This window comes from Talpa occidentalis, unplaced genomic scaffold (genome assembly GCF_014898055.3).
Source record: "Talpa occidentalis isolate TD23 unplaced genomic scaffold, MPIMG_talOcc4v2.1 talOcc4.2, whole genome shotgun sequence".
In the NCBI taxonomy this organism is placed as follows: domain Eukaryota; kingdom Metazoa; phylum Chordata; class Mammalia; order Eulipotyphla; family Talpidae; genus Talpa; species Talpa occidentalis.
In genome coordinates this window covers 129,079,911-129,095,010 of record NW_023602073.1, presented here as the reverse complement: position 1 = coordinate 129,095,010, position 15,100 = coordinate 129,079,911, and the positions used below count along the sequence as shown (strand labels likewise).

The 15,100-nt window shown below is 35.9% G+C and overlaps 1 protein-coding gene across 13 annotated transcripts in view; it reads right to left on the bottom strand.

The window, feature by feature from the left end:
• Positions 1 to 1,008: 1,008 nt before the first annotated feature.
• EYA4 (EYA transcriptional coactivator and phosphatase 4) overlaps positions 1,009 to 15,100 on the bottom strand; it is a 241,808-nt gene continuing 227,716 nt past the window's right edge. For 10 of the 13 annotated variants that reach the window (XM_037520421.2, XM_054697853.1, XM_054697851.1 and 7 more), the window contains 6 exons: positions 14,649 to 14,707; positions 14,381 to 14,541; positions 12,032 to 12,146; positions 7,104 to 7,225; positions 5,158 to 5,258; positions 1,009 to 1,626 (listed from right to left, as the gene is read on the bottom strand). In XM_037520421.2, the coding sequence (XP_037376318.2) occupies positions 1,546 to 1,626; positions 5,158 to 5,258; positions 7,104 to 7,225; positions 12,032 to 12,146; positions 14,381 to 14,541; positions 14,649 to 14,707 (639 nt within the window). In that variant the 3' untranslated portion in view covers positions 1,009 to 1,545. Of the gene's footprint in view, positions 1,627 to 5,017; positions 5,119 to 5,157; positions 5,259 to 7,103; positions 7,226 to 12,031; positions 12,147 to 14,380; positions 14,542 to 14,648; positions 14,708 to 15,100 lie in introns of all 13 variants that reach the window. The other 3 variants (XM_054697847.1, XM_054697854.1, XM_054697855.1) reach the window with 1 other exon arrangement.

The window sequence follows — 15,100 nt, the reverse complement described above, 5'->3', positions numbered from 1 at the left end:
CAAAATGACAGGAGAACCTGTATCGTGTTCCTAACATGGGCTACACACCAAGAGAAAAAAAAAAAAACATGCAAACACAACGATGACAGGTTCTCCTTGCAATGAATGCGGTCCTTTGTGCAGTCACTGAACAGGCAAAAACCAAGGTAGGCTGGTCTGTAATGGAGAGAACCTGGATTGATGTGTTAGGACAGAGAACCAGGTACTATTTCACTGCTGTGATTTTAGTAAGGCTGCCAAGATCCGGCTCACTTGCTGATTTATTTCATGATGATATACTAGGTAAAATTTTCGTTGGTTCACTTTCTTATATCCACCTTCCACTACTGGTGACACTTCATTTTCAAAATGGTATTGGGAACAAATGCACTTTGCTTTATTTTAATCCAAGTTCACTCAGTGTGAATTTTAAGCTATGTTTATGGTATACCTTAATAATGGGTGGTACTTGCTTACGATGTTCACGAAAATATTTTCTTTGTGCAACCTGCACATAACAAGAAGTCAAACTCAAAACAGTACAAGTTGTCATGAATATGGCTCTTAGTTTTCTCCAGTAAAACTGTAGAAAAGGTACTTGACACTGCAACGTACACTTCACTTTCAAAGTAAAGATCCCACAGTCTTCCCTAAACCTTCTGCTTACGGTTGGATGCACAAATAGTTGCCTCATATGATTATTGGAATTATAAAGAGCCCAAATAAAACACAAGCTTTTCTTTATTATAATTGTTTTCTTGTTGCAACAAATACTCAGTTTTTGATGATACAATATTGAGTTTTGACAGCTTGAATTTTAAATTTGGTCATGTTAAGAATGATCAAAAGAAAAGGACTTTGTTTCTCATTTATCTACAGAGATTTTTAACCAAAGTTACATTGTAACACACAAACGCTGTCTTGTCTTTAAGGCACAGCACATCAATATGAACATTCTGTTTGCCAAACTTAAAAAAGAGACAATATTAGATTCCCATTTTCCCTCCCACAACCCTCCCTGACAAATGAAAGAAAAATTGCATCCACTTTCAAAGTCAGCTGCTAATAAAGTCACAGTAAATTATTTTCATCAATAATTTACACAAATTACAGGTCTAGATAGGATTGTTCTTATACAGTCTGAGTGCATTCCAATTCAGATTTTCTGGGCTAGGTAGGCTAAAGTCAGATTCAAACCTCAGGGCTGAGAAGATCTCATTTTGAGGAATGTTGTCAGACGGAGCATGCGTCGGTGTTTTGCCAGGGTTTCTTTGTTAAAGCTGTTAATTCCAGTTAGGACTCACTCGGTGTGTACCAGCAACCTCCACAGATTTTTTTTTTAAACCATTAAAGTGTTGTAAGTATAAGACCATAGAGCTTCCTTTCTGTAGCACTAAAGTTTAATTCCGCTCAGCAATCTGAATTCTTCATTCTGGAATTTTCATTCCAAATATGATTTCATCCTTTAAGACAATTTATATGTGTAAAGCCAGAGGCATTGAATCACACATAAAAATTCAGTGTACTTGAAATATAAAAAAACGGATCTCCAGCTAGAGAACACAGTTACAAATACTCTAATTCCAGTGCTTGATGTAGCGCCAAGAGGTCTGAGTGACTTGATATCCTCCAAAAGGGCATGTTGTGCTGTGTGGTTAAGAGAAGGCAGGTGGAGGAGAGAAGAGGAAGGAATGGAGAGAGAGATCATAACCATTGTCTTGGTGAAGCACCGTACACAAAAGGATGTCATCCACCCAAGTTCAAGGGAAGGAATCTTAAGGGAGGGATGATCATATTTGAAGGCTAGATAGCATCAATAGGGCATTTTCAAAATAATAGACAAATAGATCTGAACTGGATGTTAGTGATAATAAAAGCAAACATTGAGATTTCCTAGGTAATTTAATACTGATTGTGGAAGGTATCATTACTAACATCAGCAAGGTGGACATCATACCTCTGTGGCTGATGAAAAACAAATTTTAATCATTAGATTAAAGATCCATCTCTTAATACAAAATAAAATTAAAGGATTACAAACTTCCAAAGCCCAAAGCCTTTTGTCTACTTGAGAGGAGGGGGGTGAATTGCATTCTATGTAAAAAATAATTTGAAGCTGGACTATATGAGGTAGGAAAATATGTGGACATGGTTCCTTTTCCTCCTTGTCTGGGGTAACTAACACTGCAAGTCAGTCAAGTTGACCTGATTTATTTTACTGGTGTGGGACTGAGAGAAAGTAATATAGCAATGATTCTCAATGGGGAGATATCACACCCAAGAGGACAGAAACCAGCTCTTCTGGAGCAAAGATTCTTATATATTATAATGACTATAGTGCTACAAAAATATACCAGTATATGGTACAAGTCTGGTTTTAAAATTTCATGGAGGGGTGTGATTGCAGGTCGAAAAGGCCTAAGAAAGTTCCTTCATGGACATAATGAAAAAAAAAATGGAATGTGTCCACTAGTAATTAAGAAAAACACTGTAAGTTTGGACTTATCGCATCTTGTAGAACACATGTGCGTAGAATATTTATTCATATATATAATGGAAATACACATGCATGCATAAAGCATGGAAAAGATGTCTATTATCAAAATTAATTATTAAAGTAATAATTACTGCTCATTATATAATCATTTGCTGTCCAAAAGGTGAGCCACTAGCCCCGGGTGCCTACTGAGTACTTTGGGTCTAGAGATGTGGCTAGTCCAGTTCAAAATACATATTGAATTTCAAAGACTTGGAATATAAATTAAAAAAAGAGTGTAAGCATCACTTGAATAATACTTACATTTATTAGATATTGAGTCTATATTTTATATATACTGCAGTAAAATATATAACTAAAATGTATTGTCTTACATTTTTTAACATGGCTTTTAGAAAATTAAAAATTATGAATAAATTGCAAACATAAAAGAACTAAAAATATAAAATTGCATTGCATAATTCAGAGTAAGGTGCTGCACTACTACTCCTAAACTGTGAAATTACTCCATAAAGTTAAAAAATGTTTTCAGATCAAATTAAAAGACAGAATTATTCATCTAGATGATTTTTTTTCATTCAGCTCAGATCTATTTGTAATCACAAAGTAATGCTTATATATCTGTACATGCAATTATATCTACATACAAAGAAAAGCATGCATTCTGGATACTAAAGAACCAACCACCTGTGTTTTAAAATAGAATGATACTCCTTCACCGTCACCAAAACTGTACCTACATAAACAACCATTTGGAAATAGCATTCTAATTGAGGTTCTTATCCACTTGGAGTCATGCCTTTTTTCTACTTGAGTTTTAGTGTAAAGCAAAAGGTATAAAATCGGTATACTAAATGCAGTTCTCATGCTATGGATAAATGGTATAGAATTTATAAGTTTTAATTTAAAAAGGCTTCTGGTTTAATATTGCTTCTGGATTTGAAAAGTGAATTTCACTAGTCCTGACTGGTAAGTACTTGACGATTTCACAGAGGCTAAAAGACTTGTAAAACATTCAGTGCAGTGGTTGCATGCATTGCTATTTGTGGGGTGTAATTATGATGCCAATATGAAAAATTGAAACAACCAGGACTCTGGACATTGAGGAACTCCAGAAGATGCTTTAGTTGTGTGTAACTGGAAACATTTCAAATAGTAGTCAGCAAGGAAAGTTGTATTTCTTGAGATTACACCCCTGACCTCAAACAGAGCGTCCTTGAGGCCATGGTGCTGTCTTTGTTCATTACTTATTAAAACTGAAGTGCTCTGTGGGAGGAAGAGGCTGCATCAGTGCTCTTAAAGTTAAGAAAAGCACAGAAAATTTCAAGTATCACTTCCAGCACATCAGCAAACTTTTTAAAGTAGAAGCAAATTTCTTTTTCCACTTTGCCTTGATTCAAATTGAATATTGGCACCAGTCATTCCTTTCTCTTTCTATTATAGTCATAATTTTTTCTAGGCAATTGTTTATGCTGAATTTTTTAGGAGGGACACAGAAATCAGGTCACTAGTTTAGCAAAGGCAAGTGTTTAGTGAAGTCCTTATTAGATGATGATTTGAAATCTTAGGATACTAAGAACATTCTTTCGGTGTGAGACAATATAAGCCGATATTCATTGTTTAAAAATTTTAATTTATCACTTTGCTTTGTTTTATAAATTATATCACTTTTATCCTGGCTAGATGGTATTTTACTCTCATTCAGTGAAGGAAGCAATAGATCAGCTCTCAGTATTGTTGACTAGGATCTGGGGCCAATCCTGATATCACTGTCTCTGCTGGTCTTAGATTAATCACTTAGTTGCTTTTCACTGCCTTGATTTCTTCTGCAGCAATCTGGACCAGAAGAAAAGGCTCATATCAGTACTACGAGCTTTTCTGAATATGTGCAAAGTCAGCTGTTTGACTTTAACCTAGTACCAAAGGCTCACCCAGGCAGACAAGACTCTTCCTGGAGATTCCTGGCGCAGTGCCCCTAAGTTTGTGCAAGATGGCACAAAAAGATTTGAATAATATATCTCAATCAGTAGCATTTACTAATGCTCACCCAATAGTTTTTTGTTTTTTTTTTCCCAACTAGTACATCTACCCTCAGTATTTGTCATCATGGAGGGTATTTACTACTGGGCCCTACAAGAACACAGGGCACAGAGGAGAGATGAGGAACAAGCTAAGCACTGAGTCACTTGTGATGTTTCTATGGAGTTCATTTAAATTCTTTCTCTTGTTAAATTTCATGTCCTTAAAAATGGTTATTTTCCTCCACTTTCTTAGAGACCACTACAACTGTGTGCATTTTACAGACACACACACAAACACATACAATTATATTTTTCTGCATTTCCTATCAAATAACAGGCAAAAAAATGCTAGACTCCAAATGGTTTATTTGAATGTAAGTAATGACCTTCTCATGCTCTTACTGCTTTGCATCTATAAATTTAAATCATATGTCAAGCTGCCATTGGGCCAAACTACAGAAATGCAAACGAAAAAGCTTGCATTGGAAGTATCACACCAACATTGTTTGAGACAGGTTACCTTTTTTGCTGCCTGTTCTTCTTCTACACCATCCCCAATTACAACATATACTACTTTTCTGCCAAACCTTTGCATTATTCGTTCAAAGCAACTTTCTTTTCCTGGAAGATAAACAAGATAAAAGTTCAGAGTGAAGTTACCTGATTAGCGGCATGCTCCTCATCTCGGCCATCTCCAATCACAACATAAGTTATGTTAGTGCCAAATCTGGACACTATACGCTCAAAACAGCTTTCCTTGCCTGAAAAACAATGCACTGCTTATTCTTCCAGCCATTGCATTCATTAACCTGAAGATTCATAAAGTGTTAAGTTAATTTCTTTTAAACATCAATCACCTAAAGTAGCTTGCAACCTCTGGGTTTATGAGACCAACAAATATATTTGAATAATGTAAGTCTTTTCTTGGACAGATTATTAAACAAACATGTTTCCACACTCCAAAAAAAAAAAAAATGCAGTAGGGTTAAGAATTTGTAGTCTCTTTTACCCTGCCAAAAAATATCAAGACAACTTTACAAGCAATCATGAGTTTTAACAATTGTGTAAGTCTATATTTCAATTTTATCAGTTAAAAGTATAGACAAAGCAGTTGAAAATATTATTGTGAAAAACTAAGTCTCACCTAAAGGAAAGAGAAAATGCTAAAATGTGGATTTACCTTAATAACTCCTTTCTTCAAGTTGCTGGGATCTAGTCTGCTCAGGTTAATTGCATTAAGGGTGCTGTCTGATTGGGCCACAGCACTGGTGACACTAGTAGACTCTGATTGCACTATGAGAATAACACTGTGGCATTTCTACATGTTTTTCACTTTTACAACATTGGCATTATACTCTGAATTTCATTTAGTCATGGCTGCTTCTGCATGTTTCCTTCACCTGACAGTTCAGAATTGCAAAAAACAAAACCCAAAAAACCCCACTAGCTTAAAGGGAAAATTACAATTTCTATGGGATTAAATATAAAGAGCAATTTGGCCAATATGAAAGAATATTCCCGATTAGAAGAAATGTTCATGCTAGTGCAAAATTATTTGATTTTTCAAAAAGCAAATCAAGTTTTCTTTATCAATCCTGTTAAACTAGCAATCTAGTTTGTATCAAAAAAAGTGGATGGGATTGCTACTAGGGTTCTGAATTGCAGTGTTCAGAACCATTTAAAATTGACTTAAACAAAAGCTTGTTGTTTTTTTTCTTTAAACTATACTCCTGAAACAGCTGCAACTGGGGGCTCCTGTGGTCTGTGCCTATTAAAACTCTGCAAGGCCCAGGGCAGGTTATTTTTGGTAGGGGATTTTAGGATTTTGAGCTTCTCTTGTCCAGGGGCCAGAGCCTAAGTTTATTAACCTTCAGGGCACATCCCACGACTCATGTATTTCCCCCAGGCATTTCCTGGACAGACAGTGGAACATGTGACTTGTTTTCTTTTAACTCTTCCCAGTGGCAGAAGTTGATGAAGTTTTATTTTGAAAATTTATTACAAGAAATTTGAGTCTGTAAATTCACTCAAAGTTCACTCCACAGATAGATGTTACCCAAGTACACAAAGTTGTAGTTCTCTGATAGCTACTGAACATGTTTGGAAATGTTGGTTCCCAATCACTCATGTGTAATGAGTGATCCAATCTGGTTTATGATTCATGACAATTTTATTTGTGTCTGGAATTAAGGCTATCAGTTCAATCCATCTGATACTGTTCTGTGATGTCAAGATAGTTTTTTTAATCTTAGATTTAGATAATTGTGTATGCAAAGATGAAGTGCTATAACCATGCTAATTAAAATACTAATAGCATGGCTAGAGGTATAAAATATTATTTAAACAATATGTGTGGTAATAAAATATATATAGTGAGTCACAACCATCTACATTTTGAGTTCAGGATTTCACTAGGTAGCAGTTTTTATAAAATTTGCACATATACAATAGCTGCAGGGACTAATATAAGAGCTATATCTAAATTTTCTTGATATTCTAATAGCAAAATAAATGAAAAAAGGAATCATGCAGAGACACACGTTATAAAAATCCCCACAACACAGATGTGAATACATTTCATAAAGAGTTAGAAATAATTTTCTTACCTATTTTAGTTGCACTGTAAATATTCTCAATGGGAAAAGCACCTCCTAAACTATAGAGTAGAACCTTCGCGAGTGCTGGAATCAGCTGGGTGGTTGTTACCAACACATTTACGCAGTTACTCCTAAGGTGTGGAGGAAATAGGCATATTTGTTTTCTAATACTAAATAACTTCTAATAGCACAGATTTTAAATTGTCACTGTGGTCTCCCAATTCCATAAAATAGCCTCTGGTTAGCTAACATTTTAATATTCAACAGTTAATTTTTATGAAATACCTACTGTCTGGCAGTCACTGGGAAAGGGGCTAGAAATGCATCTCAAGTGGTGGAAGTTGGGAAGAATGATGTTTTCCTGTCTTTAGGTCACAGGGCAGAGAGGGAAAGAGACAAGTAAATAACACCTGTGATTGTAATGTAAAGATCTCAGATTCCGGGGCTCCCTGATGGCGCAAGGGGTTAAGCATCGCACTATGAAGCAGTCTTCCGCCACTGTGGCAGGGGTTCGATCCCTGGCCGGCCAGGGAGAAATACACATGGCGAGGCAGACCTCTCCTGGCTTGCCCGCTGCTCCCCTCAGCAGTGTTTTCGGTCCTTCTGCCTGTTCTGCTCCCTGCTCTGTCTATGTTATGAGTACAGGGACTCCCTGGTGGTGCAAGGGGTTAAGCACCGCACTATGAAGCAATCCTCAGTCTCTGTAGCATGAGTTCAATCTCCAGACGGCCAGGGAGCAACCCACAAGGCAAAGCAGACCTCTCCTGTCTCACTGCTGCTCCCCTTAGCAGTGTGTTTCAGTCAGTCTGCCTGTTCTGTTCCCCGTTCGTGTCTGGTGGATCCTCTCACCCCCTGCATCTCTGGTCTGTGCCCTAGCTCTTGAATGCATAAATAAATAAATCTCTTAAAAAAAAAAAAAGATCTCAGATTCTTGTGGAACCGCAGCCAGGAGCTATCCTAGGAAGGTTATCAGAGAGATGGTTTAGCTCTAAGCTTGACAAGTATCCATTAACAGTAATCTTTAGAGGGCCTCCCTTTAGGTGGCGCAGCGGTTGAGCGCTGGGCTGTGAGGCTTCCTGCAGCCTCTGGAGCGCCGGTTCATTCCCCGGCCGCTGGCGAGGGTCCCACACACACACAAAAAGTAATCTTTAGAGTGATAGGGTTCTGTGTGTCAGGGTTTATCAGAGTCTGGAAAAATAGAGGGCATAGGTGGAAAGGGAGTGATAGAATGAGTAAAGAGTTTGGGGTTTTGTGTATGAAATAGCTGAGAGACTCTAATCACCAGTCTAATAGACGGGCTATCTATCATGAAGAAGAAATAAATGAAGAGGATCTTTATTCAGCACAAGAGGTTGAATCCCTGAACCTTCTTAAAAACCAATGCAAACTGGATTTAATGGGACCACTTTTAAGCCACGTACAAAGTGAGACTTTCACTGGGCAATTTACAGCTGCTTCTTTCATGGTCATAATGAGGGGTGGGAGGGAAGGTGAAAACACCAAGAGCATGTGAATTGTGAGATATAAATCTGGAAGGAAGGGAATGTAGTCCTTCCTTCAGGATTAAGGAAAAAGTGGGCCATCCTGCCTTGAAGGTCTCATGGCAAAGGCCGAAGGCACAGGGCTATGGATCTTTCTCTATTTGATATTTTGTATCACAAGCCTTTAATACATATTTGTGAGGGCTATGAAGTATTCTCTAGAATGATTTTCAGCAATCTGGTCTCACTGACAATTTAGAAGAACAAATTGAGGGCTAACTTCATGGATTGTGTATATGCTTACTCTCAGTACACTTAATATTATGCTTTATTTTCTCTAAGAAACATTTTTTGTTAAAAAACCTATATTTAATACAATGATAATACCTTTATAATTATAGTCTTTAAAGTATTGTTATTTGCAAATTATCTTCCTAGGTATCTGATTGTGTGATAGGAACACTGATTTGTTATTTAGGAGGAATAAACAGTTTTACAAATAGAAATTTAATAGTTATCATTGATATAATCCTAAATTTTGCTGACAATGAAACAACAACCTAGAATGTGACTTGTCCATTAGACAACAACTCCTAAAATAATGGCACAGTATTAAGAGTAATATACACACATGTTCACTATGTGGTGACACAAAGTTCTACATATTTTCTCAAAATAAGATGTTATTCAATGCCACATATAGATGAATGACAGAATAAAATATAGTCAATATAATAAAGCACAATTTTAATTACTTTTTTAATGAATAAAATTTTATTTTATATAAATTTTAAAAAATAAAATTGAACTAAGAATGGTTTACAGCACCGTATATGATTTAGAAGTATAGAATCACATCCTTCAGATATATATTATCACACCACACCCACCATCAAGGCACCCATAATCCTCCAGTGTAGTCCATTAAAAGTGCAGGCTTTCTAAGTTTAGAAACGTGGATTTGAAATCTAGCTACACTCCTTACATTTTGTGATATTCAGTTACATCGTTTCATTTTTAATTATAAACTTTGCATGTTAATAATGAGATTTGTAAAATACAAATATAAAGAAGAAAATGAAAAGCATAAATTATTTAATGATTGATGGTTAACTGCTCTCCCAATTTTGTGCATTTGCATCAAGAGTTTCTGTTTGTGTATAATGTTTATCCTATTAGGATAAAAAAGATATACATACATACACACATAAATACACACATATGTACATATATGCATATATGTGTGTATATAGGCATATATATAATTTTATTTTACTTTTTTTCATTTTTTTATATCATGAGACTTTATTCATTTATGTCATCTTTTTTATTATTTATATTTGCCAAAAAGATAATGTATGGAAATTATCATGTGGCTGCACCACAATATTGTAAATTTTAGCTACTTAGGTGTTTTTTTATTTTGAAATATTATAATAATTTTGCCTTACATATATTTTTTCCTATGCATTTGATTATGTCCCCGTATTCACTGAAGAGAAATTAAGAATCTGAGGGTTAAAACTTTGCTAAAGACAGATAATTAAGCAATGGTTTGAATAAACATCTATTTTTTTCTGACATTCTAGGCCTTTGTGAAAATTGCTCATTTATGGTAATACATGTGGATAACTTAGAAAATTTCATGGTACTTAAATATTCTATCTGTAATGACTTTGTTTTCCCCTTTCTTTCCTTGTTATACCTTTATTTCTTGAAATCATGTACATGTGCAGATGCTGGAAGGCCATAAGCTTAAAGATAATCGATACAAAGGAGAAAGAAAAATACCAGATGGTCTCACTTATATGTGGAATACAGAGAAACATAACAAAAGGTCAAACCAAACCAATAAAAAACTCTAACATCTGACTGCAAAACTGAGGTAACACGAGCGTGGTGGAGGGAAGGGGTCCAATGGAACATGGTGGAGGGTTGTGGGACGCTGGTGGTGGGCAGGATGTGGGAATATACATTTGTAGAGTTTTGAACCTACAAGCCCTGAGCAGATACAAAGATGTAAACCTAATTTATCTTAATAAATGTTTTTTGGAAAAAAATTCTATATATAATCTCTATGAAATAATATGGATATAATCTATATAATGTAGGAGATCTCTTTTAGAAATAAAGACCTCATCCTCAGAAAAACGAATATTCCCCTATATTGTACATACATTGCAGGGCTCAAAATTCTCAGGTTCCAGTTCCCCTGACTTTTGGTCTCCAAAAGTCTCCATTTGCAAAGATCACAAGACAGCATATCCCATTCTCAAATAGTTCTAATTGTTAGAAATTCTTCTGTACACGGAGCCAGAAGCTCCTTTCTTGGGATTCCTACTCATCTGTCCTAATTCTCTCCTTTATAGACACAGAGAAATGTAATTTATTTTCATTCCAACATTTAAACAGTTGGAATTGGTGACTTTGTTCTACATATGACTTTTCTTTACTCTAAACTCCCTGGCTTCTCCCTCCAACTGTTCCTAAATCCCTGTGGCCACCCACAAGGACATAGGAAGCTTCAACATCCACAGCCTCTGGTGGAATGTGGTGCTAAGACTGAGCAAAGCACTCTGCTCAGGCTTCCCCAACCTGACCCAGGAAGTCTCTGCCCCACAGCTCCCCATGTGGACTTCCTCTTATCAGTGCAGCGCTGGTCATGTCACACAACTAGATGCATCTGCACTACCTGACACGTGTCCATTTATTTCCATGTTCTGAATTTTGGACTTCTCTTTATCCTGCCAAAGTTTTCCTGTATCCTTATTCAATTGGTCCTAATATTATCTTTCTATGACTTTATGACTTCTGTGTTACCTGTAAATTTGCTATGCATGCTTTTATTTATATGTCTAACTCAGAAATAAAGCTAAGAAATAAGAGAGTGCAAAGATTCATCCACCCCCTCCCCCCCAGCTATCATATGGTATTTAGTTATAAATCCTTTCAATTCTATTATTTATATCAGGACAGTATTTCACTGCTCAGTGAAACACAAAAATTATAGATTTTATAAAAGCTTTCTCTTGCTTTTTTGAGTTCATTTAAACTATATATTGTATCTATATGTTCTAAATGACTTTCAAACATGCATTTTTCATAGAATCACTATTGTTTTGTTTTTGCCATCATTTCCTATACTTTATTCCCAACATATACTTTCTATTTTCATTACAAGTCAGGTGAGTTTTCTTGAGGAATTACCAGTGGTTATGAAGAAAGGACAGAGGACTGGCGAGATGAGATATCCTAGTTATTTTGAGAAGAAGCAACCTCTACACTTCACTTTTCCTTCTGCATTCTCTACCCCATGCACAATGAGACTGAAAGTCACTTGATTCAATGAATTGTTAGGTCTAAAACAAGCTATGAATTAAAACATTTTTATATGTTTTATTGTTAGATCTACATTTTCAATACAATAAATACAGAAACTTTGATAATACTACTTACCTAGTACTAATAATTGATAAAGATTTAAGTGCATTTGTTAGCCAGGAGTCTGTCAGACCTTCAATTTCTGCCCTTAACTGCAGCCACGCGTCTCTCTTGGCAGGGCCAAGGAGTCCTGCAACACCAGGGGGGGCAAGGCAGAGTCAAGAGAGGAATGTTTCTCAGGAATACCCATTTTGTTCTCACTTCTGTCTATATGGATAGTTTTTATTCTGGCTAATATGCCCTCAGACAGGGAATGAGAGACTGACATATCAATAGCGGTTCAGTTTAAAATTGATAGGACATTCATTCAACAAACATTTATTGAGCAACTTCTAGATATCATGCACTAGGCTCAACACTGGGGATGTAACAGTGAAAAAGTGGGTCATGATGTATAGCCTCATTCAATCTAGAATCTGGCACAGGCCAACCACAGAGGAGCTTTGATATCTCCCATGCGTGAGTCTCATTCCAAAAATCTGACATGTCAGGTATGCAGGAGTAGTCGAAGTTTACCAGCCTAGGGAGACAAACCTAATTATTTAGGTGTTTGAAGCAGTTCAGTTTCTTAATCACAATCTTTGCCATTTTGAAACAATGATGACACTATTATATACATCAGCTACAATGTTTCTAATAGGAGGGCTAAAGTTATCACCATTATTTTGTTTTGCAAAAAGAATTGTGTATGACACACTCATAGACAAGAAGTGTATGACAGTTACAGACAATGGTTGAAAACTCCACTAATGGTAGGATAAGGAAAGAAACAGACATGTGAATGCTTTATTTAAGTTCTTATTTTGAGATAAAATGGGATCATATAAATCCACTAAAAAGGAATATAGGTAATTAAAACATTTCAGAATCCTGGGAGAAAATATATAGGAATTGTTCTTTAAATCAAAATTTATAGTTTCTTGCAAGTCTCATTTGTTCTTAATTTTATATAAAGAATATAATGTATCAGAGAAAATAAACATGTGGTTTTTAAATTTTTAAGGTATGATAATTTATTAGCAATCTTGTGAATTTTTAGGTAATTTAAATAATACCCTTCAAGAGATATGTCATACCTGAGTGATACAAATTAAGATTTCCCAGAAAGGATATTTATTTTAAAAGTTAAACATATTACTCATAATCTATTTAATTTTACCAAAATAACTTCTATATAATGAATTAGGAAACTTGAGTGGTCTCCCTAGAATGCACAGTAAGTCAGTAGCCTGCAGGGGTCTATTTCTCACCTGAAAATGAAAGTTTTCCATATTCAACTCCCTTTTGGTTCTAGCATCATTATTATTGTCTGTGGTTCTCCATTTTATTGTTGTCTTATAGTTACTGACTACCCGTAAAGCAACTACTACGTGACTTCAGGCTAGTTAGAAATGGGTATGCAACGTGAAGACACACACTGCCTCACCTTCAGAAACTGTATTGGCCTTTGTCACATAAACATAGACAAGAATTTTATTTACTATAGTGTATTCTATGACATAGTATATGCACATACAATGTTTAGTATGCACACATGTATTCAGCTGTATCATTTCATGTGAGACTGGTTTATGCTCCTCAATCATCCTTCCTTTTTTAATTAAAAAACAAAAAACAAAAAGGAAAAACCATAGGAGAAGAATCTTCTGTGACCTTATATCTAATCTTAGGATTTAGTTTGTTTAAAATTAAACTTAATAGTGGAGACCATCAAGGGCGACTGTATCAAGAAGTACTTGTTATGTTAGTTTTGATGTCAAAGGTTTTGATAGCACCTGTAATTGGTGAGTGACTCTTAGGTGGTTTTGATATTTACAGCAGGCTATTTGATTCTTGAAAACCATGATAATTATAGTTCACACTCTCTATGGGAAAGATACACTGTCAGAGAACATGCAATTTTTAAAAGGCCAAAATAGACTGTTGCAAGTCTTTGAAATGACAGAAAACACTGTTTATATTTACTGCCGACAGGTTCCCAGAAGGCAGTGATTGCTAACAACTTCCCTTCAGGGGCTGGTGTTCTTCTCTTAGACAGGCCTTCTTCGCAATCAGTTCTTCACCAACAGTCTCCTAAGCACCAGCTGTAGAATGTTCAACTAAATACTCTGCTGTAAATCTTGACCAAACATCTGGGCGCAAAGAATGCCCTATTCCTAGGACAGAGCTGCCCATCTTATTTTATAGTGAATAACCTCCCCCACCAATTCTAAGAAACTTAAAATTCTGTCTCACTGTAGTTCAGCATGAGCTCATGGTAATTTCTCCTATAGTCGGGGGGTCTCTAACACAAAACATGGAACTATAGTTCAAAATCTATTGCTACCTACAATGCTTTCATTAGATTTAAAAAGCCATGCATACCTCCAACATTGTTCTTGTAGGTGTTGTATAATTCTTTTACTCTTCTGTAACGAAAAGCCAATTTCCTCATCCAGTCAACCCCTCCTCTTACACCTGTTGGCAAACAAAGGTTTGCACTACTTGCAGCTGCATGGAAGCCATCAGTTGCAAAACTGTAGGTACTGCAACACCCAAAATACATTAAAAAGAAATAAAAGAAATAATTACATGTGCAAAACTCCATAGCTGAATTTCTGTAGGAAAGAGTATACTGAATCGCATGGCTTACCTTAAGTCCTGTCCATTATCATCAGAGGAAACATCATCTATATGAACTTGATCACACTCCTGTTAAGAACATTGAAATGTTATTTGTTTTTCCAGCGATGCTCCTCACCACTTTCGAAGGTTTTCCACCTTTCTATTTGATCAGGCTACGGCCAGAAGATGGCAGCATCTGCCCATCCAGCCCACCATCCTGCCCTGGACAATGGCACCATTTCTACTCCAAAAGATCTAAATCCAGAAAAGTGGCATGAAAATGGACATGAGGGTTTCTTTATAGATATTTTTAAAATAATCTTAATCTTAAAATTATGGAAAAAAATGTCTCTGGAATCCTTAGAATAATTTGCATTTATTTTAAACTATTTCTGTTGTGCATGCTTAAAAATGGAAGCACAGCTAATCTGAGGGTACACACATCTTTGTTCTGAATACCTCAAATGGTTGCTATCATTT